This window comes from Mustela nivalis (assembly GCF_964662115.1).
Source record: "Mustela nivalis genome assembly, chromosome: X".
In the NCBI taxonomy this organism is placed as follows: Eukaryota; Metazoa; Chordata; class Mammalia; order Carnivora; family Mustelidae; genus Mustela; species Mustela nivalis.
The window spans coordinates 63,050,597-63,068,920 of NC_139040.1; the positions used below are offsets into that span (position 1 = coordinate 63,050,597).

Genomic DNA, 18,324 nt, shown 5'->3' on the forward strand with positions numbered 1-18,324 from the left:
ATCTTGTAATATTAGATAGTGGTAACAGCTCCAAAACTCTGAATATACTAAGAACCACTGGACTGTATACTTTAAAAGGGTGAATTTTCAAAGCGGCAATATCCATGACAGCCAAAATCTGGAAGGAGATGAGATGTCCTTTAACAGGTGAATGGGTAAAGAAGATATGGTTCATAGATACAATGGAATATTACTCAGCCATCAGAAAGGATGAATATCTACCATTTGCAGTGACATGGATGGAACTGGAGGGGATTATGCCGAGTGAAATAAGTCAAGCAGAGAAAAACAATTATCATACAGTTTCACTTACATATGGAACATAAGAAATAGTGTGGTGGACCATAGGGGAAGGGAGGGAAAACTGAATGGGAAGAAATCAGACACAAAGATAAACCATGAGAGATTCTGGATTCCAGGAAACAAACTGAGGCTTGCAAAAGGGAGACGGTTGGAGGGATGGGGTAGCCAGGTAATGGGTATTAACTGTATTAACATGCAGTGCCTATTATTAAGGAGAGGGTACATGTTGTGATAAACACTGGGTGTTTTATGCAACTAATGAACTGTTGATCACTACAGAAAAAACTAATGATACTAATGATGTACTATATGTAGGCTAGTTAAACATTAAAAAAAAAAAAAAACAGAGCTACAATTGATGTGGGAGATGGCCCCACAGATGTCTTACATTTGCCATCCTTGGGATAGCATATAATAAAATAAAATTAGATCAAATAAATAAATAAAACCCTTAAAAATAAAAACTCCCAAAATTAAAAACTTTAATTAAAAAATAAATAAAAGGGTGAATTTTATGGTATACAAACTACATCTTTACATTAAAAAGTGAAAATTCTATAATTTCTGGGGCACCTGGGTGGCTCAGTGGGTTAAGCCTCTACCTTCGGCTCAGGTCATGATCTCAGGGTCCTGGGATTGAGCCCCGCATCGGGCTCTGTGCTCTGCAGGGAGCCTGCTTCCTCCTCCCTCTCGACCTGCCCCTCTGCCTACTTGTGATCTCTCTCTCTCTCTGCCAAATAAATAAATAGAATCTTTAAAAAAAGAAAATTCTATAATATCTGCCATTTGTCATGTGTAAAAATTAAGAATATTTAGTATGTCCCTGGGTCCTCTTCCACTGACATTTGTCTACCAACAATAACTTGAGCATGTGTTTAATTTTTTATGCTTCTCAGTTTTAGTGTGCTTGAGAAAAGAATATAGCTATTTGATATCCTTCATTGTGATCAGAATAGCAAAAGTTAACACTGTCTGGAAATTAGTTATATAATTTTTCTATTTAATTTACATCAAGAAATTTCATTAGGGCATTTCCAGTTTAATTCAATACTAGGTTCAACTCTAGTTCAAAATAACAAGTTGCCATAGGTGAATTCATTGAACATTCATTTTTGTTTCAGTTCACAGTAAGAGCTTTCAGGAAATAGACTCTGGGGCAGTTCTAGAGTCAGTTTCATTTGAATGTCCAAATTTAAAGCTACAGTTAAAATTCTATTATTTATTCCTACCTTTTTTATCTTTTCAAAAGAGCATTTGCTTCTCCCATTATACATGCACACATACATCCTTGTCACAAAAAACAAAGTACATAGGAAAGCACAATGGAAATAAATATCACCTTTATACTACCACTCATATAATAACCACTGTTAAAATTTTAGTTTATGTCCTGCCAAGAACTTCATTCACTTATATACATAAACAACATTTACATGGTATAAATACTTACAAATGTGTTTATAAAATTTTGATCATACTGAATATACAAGTTTTTAGCTTTTATTTTTTCATTTAACAAGATATCTCAGACACTTTCCTGTGGCATTAAGTATCTTTAGTACTATAATTTATTATGCCTCTATAGCATTTCATCATATGGATGTATCATGATTTAATGTTTCTAGTTTTTGATTATTACAGATAATTATGCAAATATACTTATGCATCTTTATATACATCACTGACTACTTCTATAGGACTTACTTCCAAAAACTGGAATTGCAGTGCTTATTATTAATTTATTATTGATGAAAGCCAAAGAATCCAAAACAGGACATAAAAAACATTAGCAGAATCTGAGAAAAGAATGATAATTACCTGACAAGGCAGCATCAAATCCCATGTCTTCTATTGCTTCTCTCAAGGCTTCTGGAGTGGTTAGTAGAGGATCATACTCAACAGTCCCATTGCCATTTGCAAGAGATACTTGTATGGATTTTACACCTGCCTTTTTTAATATGACACTCTCAATAGACTGAACACAAGAATTACAAGTCATGCCATCAATGTTTATCACAGTTTGTTGAGTCAGCGGATGGCTAGCTACGTTCAAAGGGATCTTTTGAAGAGATGAGCTAGAGGGAGAGTTTGAGATACTCTCAACTTCACTTGTAATACTAACTCTATATTGCCCTGGTAACACAGCTTCTATTGCTTTTCTGAGGGTTTCTGGAGTGACTGAGCTTGCATTGTACTTTACGATGGCAGATCTCTTCTCTAAAGAAACTATGACGCTGCTTACATACTGGAGTGTAGATAAAGTACTTTCAATATTTAATACACATGATTTACAATGCATGCCATCTATAAGGAAAGTGACTGTTGAATCACTGGTATATGATGGACTCCTTTGCTGTGATCCTTCTGAGGATTTGACTGGTGTGTTCTTTAGGCGTTCTATATCAATAGCCCCCAATTTGAGGTACTTGGGCTGTTTTTTGATGAATGCTGGAAAGCCCACAGCTTCAATCTGCTTTTTTATTTCCTCTACTGTGATAAGATGAGGCTGATAAACAATAGTAGCTTCTTGGTTGTCCAGGGAAACTAGTTAATAAAAAGAGAAATATTTTATCGGTTATTCCTAGGCCACTTTGGAAAACATTCTATAGACCAAATTAATACCACACATAATTGTTTCTCTGTCTTTGTTGTCAGTATCCTTTCTTAAGCTAATTCAGTTCTTTTCAGAAAAAGTTACTGACACAGACTGGAAAAAAATAAAAAAATATGACCACTATATCTATGGTCTCCAAGTTTCCACATGCCTGAATAAAAATATATTAGAGGTAGAGAGGACTCCGGGTATGTTGCATTAAACCCTAAACTCCAGGGGCGCCTGGGTGGCTCAGTAGGTTAAGCCTCTGCCTTCGGCTCAGGTCATGATCTCAGGGTCCTGGGATCAAGCCCCGCATCTGGCTCTCTGCTCAGCAGGGAGCCTGCTTCCTCCTCTCTCTCTCTGCCAGCCTCTCTGCCTATTTGTGCGCTCTCTCTGTCAAAACAAACAAACAAACAAAAAAAAAAAAAACAAAAAAAAACCCTAAACTCCATGAACTGTCACTCCTGCTACCTTTTCTGCTTGTTTAAGATTCATGTAATTTTTAATTATAATCATTACTTTTACCTACATTAACCCTGGGTATACCACACTGATCCCCAGACTTCAACGACACAATAAGCATTCTAGTCCAGTGTTTTCAAAACCCATGCTTAAGAAGAAAGCAAACACCTCAAAGACCAAAACAGAAAACTAAGCTCACAAAACTATCATGCAAATAACACAAAATACATTACCTTTAATTCGCTGAACACCTTGCAGCTTCCCAATTTTCCCTTCAATGGTGCTGGTGCATGAATGGCAAGACATCCCTTCTATTTTCATCTTCAGCATGACTTCACCTGCTTGAGCCAGACTGTAATCTTCACAAGTTCCTGACTTTTTCTCCAGAGTTCCAGTATCTAAACTTAGATCTGGAAGCAGCTCTATTATCTGATTGGCATTCACTATAGAAGGGATTACCGTCACCACTACAGTTCTTTGCTGAGGGTAAATTTTAATGTCTGTCACACCCTTGGTCTTGAGCAATGTGTTTTGGATATGGTCCCATGGCACAGCCAGTGAAGCAGCAACAGTCAGAAACACAGTCTCAGTTAAAACAGGGAGAGGATTAGGATTGTGGAGAATAGCATCAAAGCCCATGTCATCAATAGCTTCCAGTAGGGTCTTTGGAGTGTGTAGTTTAGGGTCATATATAATAGTTGCATTTTTTTCTTCCAGTGAAACCTTTTGGAAGAAAATTTCAAAAGTCAGTTCAATTAAATTTCATGGCTTAGACCTTAAAAGTTAGCAATCATCATACCACATTCAAGAAGAATGGAACAAATAATCCAATCAAATGAAGTTTCTCTATTAGTTCTCATCTCATTCTCTTAGGAAAGAAACAGAAAATATCTTCTGTACTTACAGGAATGATAAAGTTATATGTAGGTGTATGTGACTCAAGTACTGATTAGGCATTTGAAACATACACATGGACAAACACACCCTAGAATTTCACAACCAAGTACAAACAACTCTTCTTCACTATCTCCTTTCACGAATTATTCCAATACATCACACTCTACCAATTCAAAAGATAATAAAGGAAACAGGATCAGCTGTAGAAAATAAGATGATATGAAGTTTAAATTTTAAGATGGTAAGATAACTTTGTTTGGAAGAAAAGATATAAGCATGCTAGTTCATGATTAAAGGTAGTAAATGGGGCACCTGGGTGGCTCAGTGGTTTAAAGACTCTGCCTTCGGCTCAGGTCATGGTCCCAGGGTCCTGGGATCAAGCCCCACTTTGGGCTCTCTGTTCCACGGGGAGCATGCTTCCTCCGCACTCTCTGCCTGCCTCTCTGCCTATTTGTGATCTCTGTCTGTCAAATAATTAAATAAAATCTTTTTTAAAATCTTTAAACGTAGTATTGTAGGATTTTGTAGCATATATTCCCATAACCTTCTAAGTTACTACAGCCTAGTATTACTTTTATTCAAAATAAGAACATCTTTATTGTTTCACCTGATTCAATAATAAAAACAATGATTGGATTCCTAAAGCTCAGCTACTGTATATGATTTAACTACTACCATGATTACATGGATATCTTCGGCTGGCACCTTACAAAAATTAATGATGTAGTCATACACACAAACACATATGCACAAACAAACAATTACCGGGCTGGGAGTCAGAAGATTTGCATTCTATTGAAAATTCTCCACTTATTAAGCAATCACACTCATTAATTCTACCATCTACGATGCCCTATAATCTTCTAGGGTTATTATAAGGATCATATGTGTAAATAGATGAGAAAGTAGTTCTTTAGAGCAGTGAGTTAAAGGTAAATGCAGAACAACTAATACTTATTGAGCACCTGCTATATGGGCCAGGAACCAGGATTCTCAGGACACAAAGCTGAGCATGATACAGTCACAGGGAGCAATACTAGAACAGAAAACAGACATGTATTCATCCCTGGGAATATGAGTTGGAAAAGGCTTCTTAGAGGAGATAATACCATAACATAAAAGGACAAACAGAAATCAGCAAGGACACATGAGGCAAGAATTCCAGACAAATGGATAAAGTAGATAAAAGATCATAAGCAAGAGAATTAGGCAACTGATGTATTATGGGGCCCTTCTATGCCAATGATGCAATTTATCCTATTAATAATAGGAGGCTATGGAAAAGTTAAGCAGGGGAATGGTTGTATTAGCATTTTAGAGAAGAATGATTGCATTAGCATTTTAGAGAAGAATCATTCTGGAGACACTGGGGTGGAATGGAGTGACACAGGATGGAAGATCAGTTAGGAGACTACTGCAATTGCAATAGTGGTACACAGAAGATCTTAATTAAGGCATGAACACTGGGGATAAAGAAAAAGGGGCAGTTTTAACTATATTTGGGAGGGCAAGAACTAGTAAGGAGATTATAGAGAAAAAAGGAGATGATTACAATGACTTATATGTTTATGGTTTGGACCAATGTATAGATGGTGTTGCTATTAACCATTATCAGAGATAGAGGAGGAAAACTGGAGGAAGTTAAGAGGTTGGAGTGGAAGGAAAAGAAAGATGACAAATTTAGTTTTACACCCATTGATTTTGAGAGGCGGTAGGGTATTAATGTTTAAAGGCCATTAAAATATGGGCACTATTGAGACGCCTGGGTGGCTCAGTCAAGTGTCTGCTTTCAGCTCAGGTCATGATCCTAAGGTCCTGGAGTCCAGTCCCACATCCCGCTCCTTGCTCGGCGGGGGAGCCTGCTTCTTCCTGTCCCTCTGCTGCTTCCTCTACTTGTGTTTTCTCTCTCTCTCTCTTATTCTCTCTCTCTCTTCCTCTCTCTAAATAAAATCTTCTTAAAAATATGGGTATTATTGGGGCACCTGGGTGGCTCAGTGGGTTAAGCTTCTGCCTTCGGCTCAGGTCGTGATCTCAGGGTCCTGGAATCGAGCCCCGCATGGGGCTCTCTGCTCTGCAGGGAGCCTGCTTCCCCCTCTCTCTCTGCCTGCCTCTCTGCCTATGTGTGATCTCTCTGTGTCAAATAAATAAATAAAATATTTTTTAAAATATGGGTATTATTATTATTATTAGCTATAGAGGTAGTAGCAGCAGCAGTAGTAGTAGTATGGATTCCTGGTGAAAATATTTGTTCCATAAATAAAAGCAACCTCAAAATATAATTAAAAGTAATTAAGAATCAGAGCACCTGGGTGGCTCAGTCAGTTAGGTGTCTGACCCTTGATCTCGGCTCAGGTCTTGATCTCAGGGTCGTGAGTTGAGGCCCTGCATTAGGCTCCATACTGGACGTGGAGTCTAGTTAAAAAAAAGTAATTAAGAGGGGCACCTGGGTGGCTCACTGGGTTAAAGCCTCTGCCTTCAGTTCAGGTCATGATTCCAGGGTCCTGGGATCAAGCCCCACATCGGCCCCTCTGCTCAGCAGGAGCCTGCTTCCCCCTCTCTCTCTCTGCCTGCCTCTCTGCCTCCTTGTGATCTCTGTCTGTCAAATAAATAAAAAAAATCTTTTAAAAAAGTAATTAAGAGTAGGAAATCTCACTCTAAAGTGTCTGTTATAGTTATATAGTAAAATCTTTCACTTATTTTAATGAACTTAATATTTTTAGTTCTTCCTTTAGCTTGGTAATCAATAGCCAGGTATTTGGTGGAATCTTAAAATCCACCCATGGAAAAAAAAAAGAGATTCTAAGACTGATAATTCTAGTTTGTCAGCTTGTTCTTAGTTATGGAAGAGATCACTAGCATAGGTGATCCAAAACAAAAGTGGGAATATAATTTAAATTTTGTCTTGGAATACACTACATAACATTTCTCATGAATAAGCTGCAGTATACCCAAACCACATGTAATTCAGACATATACTTTTCAAAGAGATGCAATATAAATATAGTCACTATAAAATGAAGGCATTCTTCTGTTTTTGTATCTCTAAAGAGATTTTCTTTTAAACTCTAATCTGAGTCCAATGAAGTCAATGATTTTCTGATTAAGAAAATTACTTTAAAAAGTTTAAATATTCAGGGGCACGTCGTTGGCTCAGTCAGTTAAGTGTCTGCTTCAGCTCAGGTCATGATCTCGGGGTCCTAGGATTGAGCCCAGAGCTGGGCTCCCTGCTCAGAAGGGAGTCTGCTTCTTTCTATCCCTCTACCTTTCCCCCCAACTCATGTCTGTCAAATAAATAAAATCTCTCTCTCTCTCTCAAATGAATAAATCTTTTAAAAAATTTAAACAGGGGCACCTAGGTGGCTCAGTTGGTTAAGCATCTGCCTTTGGCTCAGGTCATGATCCCAGGATCCTCAGATCAAGCCTTGCATCAGGCTCCCTGCTCAGTGAGGAGTCTTTCTCCCTCTCCTTCTGGCCCTCCTCCCTCTTATACACTCTCTCTTTCTCAAATAAATAAATAAATATCTTTAAAAAAATAAAAAAAAATTTAAAATTCAAACCAAAGAAGAAGCTGGAGAACAGACGAGGTATGGAAAAGGAGTGACTATGAAGGGACAGCATAGGAGATTTTGGCATGACAAGACTATAGTACCCTGGCTGCGGTGCGGGTGTTATGAATCTATACATGTGTTAAACTTCACCAAACTGAAAAAAGAATCATATGACTAAAAGAAGTCAATTTTACTGTATAATAATCATTTTAAACAAAAAATTAAGATAAAAAAATTCAGTTAAGGGATGCCTGGGTGGCTCAGTTGGTTAAGCAGCTGCCTTCCACTCAGGTCATGATCCCGAGTCCCACATCGGGCTCCTTGCTCAGCAGGGAGCCTGCTTCTCCCTCTGCCTCTGCCTGTGATTCTGTCTGCCTGTGCTCACTCTCTCCCCCTCTCTCTCTCTGATAAATAAATAAAATCTTTAAAAAAAAAATTCAGTTAGTTGTATTGGCTACATTTCAAGTGTTCAACAGCCACTGTGGCTAAGTGGCTGCTATATGGTTCTGGGTATATAAAGCACATTTCCATCATTGCAGTACATTGCAGGACAGTACTGCTCCAGGTACTATTACACTTTTTTATAAAAAAGTACCAAGCTTTTTTGAAAGGGTGGACATTTCCTTTCTCTTTACGTTTAAATACACTGTATATGGTATCTTTTTAAAAAGATTTGGTTTTGAGCTAATTTCCACCTCCCCAAAAAAACACATTAATTAACCAACATACCCAATGAGAAACTGTTCTTAAAACTGACTTTATAAGCAAAAATCATTTTCTCACTAGATGGTTTGCTGTAATTTCTACTGCACTAGCCTATCTTCTAATTATAAAAGACATAGGGGCGCCTGGGTGGCTCAGTGGGTTAAGGCCTCTGCCTTCGGCTCGGGTCATGGTCCCAGGGTTCTGGGATTGAGCCCCGCATCGGGTTCTCTGTTCTGCGGGGAGCCTGCTTCCTCCTCTCTCTCTCTCTCTGCCTGCCTCTCTGCCTGCTTGTGATCTCTGTCAAATAAATAAATAAAATATTTTTAAAAATAATAAAAGACATAAGGAAATAAGAAAACTATGTATATAAAATACTACACAGAAAAGTTATATTACCCTATGCTGTTTTCATGCTGAAGATTAAAAACACTTCCTCATTTAGTAACTTCTTTTTGTGTGCTTTAAAGCTTACCAACCACACTTAGCACAAATAAAATGTTCCCCTTTGGGGTAACATCGTTCAACTTTTCCTCTGAATGTTAGATATCTAAGGATATCCAAGAGTTAGATATCAAAGAGACTTTTCAAGCCTAAAGTCTCAAAGGAAACAAAAACAAGCAGTACCTTTGATTCTTTTAAGAGGAAATTCACACAGTGATTATCACAATACCATTCTGGATATCAAATCCTTCAGCAGGAAGCTAAAATAATGTTTATTTATTCAACAAATATTTACTGAGTGTCTCTTGTGTGCCTGGCACTGTGCTAGCTGTTAGGAGGGAGAGAATGGTAAGCAAAAACAAGCACTGACTCCGGAAACCCGGAATTTGCTGATAGCAGCATGACTCTGGGTCGACTTAACTCTTTCACATTATCTCCACCAATTAAAACCAGCTCTACACTGTTCCAAAGTTTCAACAGCTTATCTTTTTTTCTCAATCTTTCATTAAGAACCAATGCTATTAATTTCACTACTAGGTATTTATCCCAAAGATACAAATGTAGTGATCTGAAGGGGCACCTGCACCCAGTGTTTATAGCAGCAATGTCTACAACAGCCAAACTGCAGAAAGAGCTGAGATGTCCACCAATGGATGAATGGATAAAGAAGATGTGATACACACACATACACACACACACACACACACACACAATGGAATATTACTCAGCCATCAGAAAGGATGAAATCTTACCATTTACATTGGAATGGATGGAACTGGAGGCTATTATGCTGAGTAAAAGAAGTTAGTCAGAGAAAGAGAGTTATATGGTTTCACTCATATGAAGACCATAAGAAACATGGGCACCTAGGTGGCTCAGTTGGTTAGGCGTCTGCCTTCAGCTCAGGTCATGATCTCAGGGCCCTGGGATCAAGCCCTGTGTCGGGTTCCCTAGCCAGCGGGAAGTCTACTCCTCCCTCTCCCCTCCACTTGACTCATGCTCACTCTCCTCCCCTCAAATAAATAAAATCCTAAATAAAAGAATATAAGAAACAATGCAGAGGATCGTAGTGGAAGGAAGGGAAAAAAGGAATGGGAAGAAATCAGAGAGGGAAAAACTATATGAGACTCTTAACTATGGAAAATAAACCATGGGAAAGTAACTGAGGGTTGCTAGAGGGGAGGCAGGTGGGGGGATGGGGTAACTGGGTGATGGGCATTAAGGAGGACACCTGATAATAACGATAACTGGTTATTACATGTAACTGATGAATTACTGAACTCTACATCTAAAACTAATGATGTTCTCTATGTTAGCTAACTGAATTTAAATAAATAACATTTAAAAAAGAACCAATGTTGTTGCTTCTATTTTCCATAAGAACTATTCTTCCATTAAATCAATAGTACCTCTAAAAATAAACATATACCAGTCTACAAATTATGAATGTGACGCATAGGAAGGACTTAAGGTGGAAGACTATTCACTGTATTTAGATAAAGGCAGGAGTGGAAGAGAAGAAAAAGAAAATAAGTCAAAATACTCTGTGGTCTCAATAGCATTAATGGAGTAGAGCGTGCTAAATGTCCATAGGAATTATAAAGATCCACTATTTTAATGGGTATGGTATTCTTTATCTACTGAAATGCCTAAAACATGAAATTCAAGCACAGTACTTTATCTGCATATGATTTCTATATAATTTGCTCTTAAGTAGGATGAAAGCTAGAACCCTGGACAAATACCCTAACTCAAAGAGTTTCATTTTCCTAAGAGACTGGTTTAAAGCTTATTTTCTTACATTTTCAGAACAATTCCAAATAAAGGTAATCAGAGGTTTTTCAGAGCTTGAAAGGACTCTATCATTTTATATAGACTTTAGTCAGAAAAGTGAAATGATGCATCAGTTATCTTGAATTTCTAACATGTTTCATTCACCAACCACAAATAGTTTTAACTCAACTAAAAACTATTTAAAATACATATGAGGAACCCAATATAGATTACATATTTTACAATACAAATTGTATTACTCCTTGTTAAAAAAATAACATGTATATAATAATCAAGTAACACTCTACTCTGATGCTTCAATATAGGATATCAAAAATTAAAAGCCATTAATATAAACTGTATGGTACTGGCACAAAAACAGACACATAGATCAATGGAACAGGAATAGCATGTGTTGTGATGAGCACTGGGTATTATACACAACTAATGAATTACTGAACACTACATCAAAAACTATTGATGTATTATACAGTGGTTAACTGTAATTTATAAAGTAATTTATAAATTACAGTAAATTTATTATTAGTAGTAATTTATAAATTACAGTAAGACTGTAATTTATAACTATAATTTTAAAAGAAAAAGAAAATCCAGAAATAAACTTATGCATATATGGTCAAATCTATGGCAAAGGAGGCAAGAATATACGATGAGAAACAGACAGTGTCTTCAATAAATGATGCTAGGAAAACTGGACAACATGTAAAAGAATGAAACTGGACCACTTTATAACACCATACACAAAAATAAACTCAAAATGGATTAAAGACATAAACATGTGACCTGAAACCATAAAAATCCTAGAAAAGAACATAGGCAGCTCTTTCTCTGACATCAGCCATTGCAACATTTTTCTAGATATGTCTCCTAAGGCAAGGGAAACAAAAACAAAAATAAACTATTGGGACTACACCAGAATGAAAAGTTTTTACACAGCAAAGGAAAAAAACCATCAATAAAACAGAAGGACAAACTAATGGATGGGAGAAGATATTTGCAAATAACATATCTGATAAAGCATTAAGATCCAAAATATATAAAGAACTTACCAAACTCAACACACACACACACACACACACACACACACACATACATACACACAACACAAAAAATGGGCAGAAGACATGAATAAACATTTTTCCAAAGAAGACATACAGATGGTCAACAGACACATGAAAAGATGATCAACATCATTTATCATCAGGGTATCAATAAGGTATCACCTTATTGTATTACCTGTCAGAATAGCTAAAATCAACAACACTAGAAATAATGGTTGTTGGCGAGGATGTGGAGAGAGGGGAAACCTCTTGCATTATTGGTGGGAATGCAAACTGGTGCCGCCACTCTGGAAAACAGTATGGAGGTTCCTCAAAAAGTTAAAAATAGAACTACCCTATGACCCAGCAATTGTACTACTAAGGATTTACCCCAACAATACAAAAATACTAATTCAAAGAGATACATATACCCCGATGCTTACAGTAGCAGCATTATCTGCACTAGCTAAATTATGGAAACAGCCCAAGTGTTCACTGACTGATGAATGGATAAACATGTGAAACAATGGAATATCACTCAGCCATAAAACAAGAATGAAATCTTGCCATTTACAATATGGATGGAGCTAGAGAACATTATGCTAAGCGAAATAAATCAGTCAGAAAAAGACAAATACCATATGATTTCACTCGTATGTGGAATATAAGAAACAAAACAAATGAGCAAAGGGGGAAAAAGAGAGAGAGAGAGAGGCAAACCAAGAAAGAGACTCTTAACTATGGAGAACAAAGAGATGATTACCAGAGGTAGGTGGGTAGGGGGATGGGTTAAAAAGTTGATGGATTAAGGAATGCACTTGTTTGGATTAGCACTAAGTGTTGTATGGAAGTGCTGAATCACCTGAAACTAATAATACACTGTTAACTAACCAGAATTTCTTTTTTAAAGATTTTATGTATTTATTTATTTATCTGTCAGAGAGAGAGAGAGAGAGCACAAGTAGGCAGAGCAACAGGCAGAGGGAGAGGCAGAATCAGGCTCTCTGCTGAGCAGGGAGCTTGATGTGGGGCTCAATCCCAAAACCCTGAGTTGAAGGCAGCTGCTTAACCAACTGAGCCACCCAGATGCCCCAACTAACCAGAATTTGAAGGAACACTGGGAAAAAAAAGAATACCAAACAGATAGTACAGATTGCCCTTAAAACTCTTACTTTATAGTATTCCCTATTATTGCTTAATGTATCACATTCAGTGTGATACATATGTTAAAATGGATAAAAGTTTCTATTTTACAAAAAAATTCAAAAACTAAATATCTTAAAATGAAAAAGATGCAGAGATTTTATTGTTGTTGCAGTATTGTTTTTCATACACTAAACTATCTGTAAACTTGAGTGCATTAGCAGACTTTTCACTATTATCACTCATTTGTTCAAAAATTATTCAACTAAAGCATGGTTATTAATTATGAAATATTTAAATACAAGGTTATACAAAGGAAATAATGAAACTCCCTGTCCATAACATTCCTCTACTGCTAGATTTTTATATTGAGTTTGATCTTATTTTGAAATTTGGAGTAAAGTTCAACTAAATCAGAAACCAAACTCTTCTTGAATAACTGACTCTACATCTTCATGGATGGATAACTATTACCCAGGAATTAGGCAAAATGCCTGTTTTACTCTAATACAACGTTTGAAAAACAGAATGTTTAATGCTCTATCATTTGCCATAGGAAAAGTTATGAAGAAAGTTCCAAATGAGGCTTAAGTGGGTAGGAGAAGAATAAATGATCCAAATAGAAATTTTAAAAATCATCTCTATTGTTGATATGGAACAATCTCTAAGATATATTTGCTAAGTGAGAAAATCAAGGTATAGATAATATATATATAGTGTATGTGAAAGGTGAAAGAAAATGGAGTCACTTATGTCAAGGGGTTTTAAAATGGAGCCAGAAGGCCATTAAGGAGGTGGGCCTTATACATGTCCTCACCTGGTGGAACCATAAATTTCTGAACTGGGCCAAACCACAAATATTCCAAGGACTCTGCACAAACATCTGCAACCTACTATATTAATAGACTTTTGCTTAATAATAGCCTTAATAATAAATAATATTTAGCCAAAATTAGTTTTCTGCCACCAATACCAATCAAAATTCTTTGCAAACAGTATATACACGCATTCCTCTTGGTCATTAAAAACCACTGACTTGGAGTTTGGTTTTGTTTTGTTTTTTGTTTTTTTACTGTGCTATGTTAGCCACCATAAAATACATCATTAGTTTCTGATGCAGTGTTCCAAGATTCATTGTTTATGTATGACAACCAGTGCTCCATGCAATACGTGCCCTCCTTAATACCCACCACCAGGCTCACCCGTATCCCAAAACCCCTCCCTTCTTAAATCCTCAGTTTGTTTCTCAGAGCCCACAGTCTCTCATGGTTTGTCTTTCCCTCCAATTTGCCCCTATTCACTTTTCCATTTTTTCTCCTAATGTCCTCCACATTATTTCTTATGTTCCACAAGTAAGTGAACCACATGATAATTGACTTTCTCTGCTTGACGTATTTCACTCAGCATAATCTCCTCCAGTCCCATCCATATCGATGCAAAAGTTGGATATTCATCCTTTCTGATGGCTGAGTAATATTCTATTGTATATATGGACCACGTCTTCTTTATCCATTCGTCTGTTGAAGGGCATCTTGGCTCATTCAACCACTGAATTTTGTTCCCAAGGGGAGCACAATTTGTGTTGCTACTTAAATCTGTGCTTCCCAAATTGTAATTCTGAGACCCCAAATAAATGCTTTTGTTTTGTTTCAGCTCTTCTTTCTCAGTGGACATACGCTTCCATTGATAGACAGATAGATGTCTAGATAGATACACATATATACATGTAAACCATTTTACATTCACAGTCTATTTCTGGAAGGATACATACATTAGCAAACTGATAACTGGTTTCTGTTGGGAGGGGGATTTTACTCTGTGTTACTTTTTCAATAATAAAAAAAGATTATGTATATCAACTATGCTTCAACTTAAAAAAAATAGGTAAGGGGAGCAAGCAATGTATTGGTCCACAGGATGAATTTGGTAACTGCTAGCATCTAGGTGGCCAATTTTTTTAAAAAGCATAGTCTAAATTAGTCATAAGGACTGCAGCCTTTTTCTGAGTAAAGGGAAAAAGCACTCAAAATGTTAGCAGAATATCGGAGGGGGAGATAAACCATGAGAGACTGTGTACTCTGAGAGACAAACAGGGTTTTGGAGGGGAAGGAGGTGGAGGGTTGGGTGAGCCTGGTGGTGGGTATTGTGGAGGGCATGTATTGCATGGAGCACTGGGTGTGGTACATAAACAATGAATTTTGGAACACTGAAAAAAAAATGAACTAAATTAAATTTTTAAAAATGTTAGCAGTGGGCACCTGGGTGGCTCAGTGGGTTATTTCCCACTGGTTATTTCCTTTAGCTCAGGTCATGATCTTAGGGTCCTGGGATTGAATCCCACATCAGGCTCTCTGCTCAGCAAAGAGCCTGCCTCCCCCCACCCCCGCCTGTCTCTCTGCCTACTTGGGATCTCTCTCTGTGTGTCAAATAAATAAGCAAAATCATTTTTTAAAATAAAATAAAATAAATTTAAAAAGCTAGCAGTATAAATTTCAAGGACAAAAGCAATTTAGTAATAAGGCATTAATCTCTGGAGTCATTTAGTACTCATATCTAATTAAATTTGTTTTTACATTTCCCTTTTCAAAAAGGCCAAATAATTCCAGAGAAAGACCATCATATTATCTGCCCATTTTACTTTTCCCCTGAACAGACTACTGAGTGATTAAATTAAACCTTGGGTTAATCTCTTTAAAGTCTACAGTCTTCACAAGGACAAGACAAACAAGAGTATTATACTCATTTACAAACTTTATGAGGTAAGACAAAATTCCCAAAATGTATTTAAATGCTGATGATGCAAAGAGAAATAATCACATTAATTCTACTTATTACAAAATTAGAGACATCTTAACTATTCAACTCTCCTTGAATTCTGTTAATTAAAGCTCAAACCTGTTCTATTGCAGCATTTTTTCAATAAAACAACCCTACTTGACATCACAATTACATTACTTGATTTCAGTTTTACTTCAAACACAAGAGCTCCTTGACTTAGTTGAAAAAATGTCCTCTCCAAATCTGTTTTCTTCCTTTTTTTAAATTTTATTTTTTTAATTTAATTTTATTTTTTCAGTGTTCCAAGATTCATTGTTTAAGTAACACAACCAGTGCTCCATGCAATACATTCCTTCTTTAATACCCATCACCAGGCTTACCCATTCCTCCAAACCCCTCCCCTCTAAAACCCTCAGTTTGTTTCTCAGAGCTCACAGTCTCTTACGATTTGTCTTCCCCTCCGGTTTGCCCCAATTCACTTTTCCATTCCTTCTCCTAATGTCCTCTATCGTATTCCTTATGTTCCACAAGTAAGTGAAACCACATGATAATTGACATTCTCTGATTGATTTATTTCACTTAGCATAACATCCTCCAGTCCCATCCATGTTGATACAGAAATTGGGTATTCATCCTTTCTGATGGAGGCACAATACTCCATTGTATATATGGATCATATCTTCTTTATCCACTCATCTGTTGAAGGGCATCTTGGTTCTTTCCACCATTTAGCATCTATGGCCATTGCTGCAATGAGTATTGGGGTACAAATGGCCCTTCTTTTCACTACATCTGTATCTTTGGGTAAATACCCAGTAGTGCAATGGCAGGGTCATAGGGTAGCTCTGTTTTTAATTTTTTGAGGCATGTCCACACTGTTTTCCCAAGTGGCTGCACCAACTTGCATTCCCACCAACAGTGTAAGAGGGTTCCCCTTTCTCCACATCCTCTCCAACACTTGTTGTTTCCTGTCTTGTTGATTTTAGCCATTCTAACTGGTGTAATGTGGTATCTCAATGTGGTTTTGATTTGAATTGGCTAATGATTATGAACATTTTTTCATGTGTCTGCTAGCCATTTGTATGTCTTCATTGGAGAAGTGTCTGTTCATGTCTTCTGCCCATTTTTTTGACATGATTATCTGTTCTGTGTGTGTTGAGTTTGAGAGTTCTTTATAGATCCTGGATATCAACCTTTTGTCTATACTGTCATTTGCAAATATCTTCTCCCATTCTGTGGGTTGCCTCTTTGTTTTGTTGACTGTTTCCTTTGCTGTGCAGAAGCTTTTGATCTTGATGAAGTCCCAAAAGTTCATTTTCGCTTTTGTTTCCTTTGCATTTGGAGATGTCTCTTGAAGAAGTTGCTGTGACCGATGTCAAAGAGGTTACTGCCTATGTTCTTCTCTAGGATTTTGATGGATTCCTGTATCACATTGTGTCAGCTATGTATAGAAGAATGAAACTCGACCATTCTCTTACACAAAGATATTTATTAGTTTTAGAGAGAGAGAGCACAAGTGCCAACAAGCCAGGGAAGGAGCCGAGAGGGAGGAGGGGAAAGAATCTCAACCTGACTCCGCCCGAGGTAGGGCTCTATCTCATGACCCTGAGATCACCACCTGAGCCAAAACCAAGAGTTGGACACTTAACCAACTGAGCCGCCCAGTTGCCCCTCCAAATCTGTTTTCTAAATTGACTGCATATTAGTCTTAACTGTAATCTCAACTGTAACTATGATTCAGAAATTTGAAACCGTAAGTCTTTAAAAAGTGACCAATTAAAAAAAGCGACCAATGTTTATGTATTATTAACATATTAAGCTGCATTCTGACTATAAATTATGTTTTCACAGGACAATTTTCTATGTGATGCCTAGAAAGAAGTGAATCTACCTTTTGTGGCCTCTGAAATACAAACATATGAAGGGCTTTCTTAAGAAAAATAATATAAAACTAGGGGAGCCTGGGTGGCTCAGTCGGTTAAGTGTCTTCCTTTGCCTCAGGTCATGATCTCAGAGTCCTGGGATTAAGTCCTGCACTGGGGATCCCTGCTCAGCATGGAATCTGCTTCTCCTTCTGCCCTGCTCTCATGCTCTCTGCTCTCTCATGCTCAAATAAGTAAAATCTTTAAAAAAAAAAACAAAAATAATAATATAAAACTATATATAACAAAATTCTGTACAAAAGTAAATATTCTGAATGAGTAACAAAACACAGTAAAATCATGATGCACCTCTATATATTCTTTTCCTATATTTTCACTGTATACTCTCCTGCTTCATTTGATAATAATTTTGTAAAGGCTTTTTCTACATAGAGAAAATGAAAATAATTTAAGTATTCCTGTATGTCAAAATATGTTTTTATTAGTGATAGCTTAGGAAAGTTCCTTTTAATGTCACAACTAGATATTAATAAATTTTTAGAGCTGTTGTCAAATTTGGGGAAACTATTTTCTTTCATATATGTACTATAAAATTTCAGAGAATTTCAGAGAAGTTTACTTGTATAGTAATTAGTATTAAATACTGTTTAGGTGTTTTTTTAATAAAGATTTTAATTTATTTATTTGAGAGAGATGGAGAGCACAAGCAGGGGGAGCAGCAGGCAGATAGATAG

At 36.8% G+C, this 18,324-nt stretch overlaps 1 protein-coding gene across 5 annotated transcripts in view; it reads right to left on the reverse strand.

Annotated features, from left to right (window-relative positions):
- ATP7A (ATPase copper transporting alpha) overlaps positions 1-18,324 on the reverse strand; it is a 194,579-nt gene that overhangs the window by 87,942 nt on the left and 88,313 nt on the right. For all 5 annotated transcript variants that reach the window (XM_082716018.1, XM_082716017.1, XM_082716020.1 and 2 more), the window contains 2 exons: positions 3,595-4,084; positions 2,122-2,847 (listed from right to left, as the gene is read on the reverse strand). In XM_082716018.1, coding sequence (XP_082572144.1) covers positions 2,122-2,847; positions 3,595-4,084 — 1,216 coding nt within the window. The remainder of the gene's footprint in view (positions 1-2,121; positions 2,848-3,594; positions 4,085-18,324) is intronic.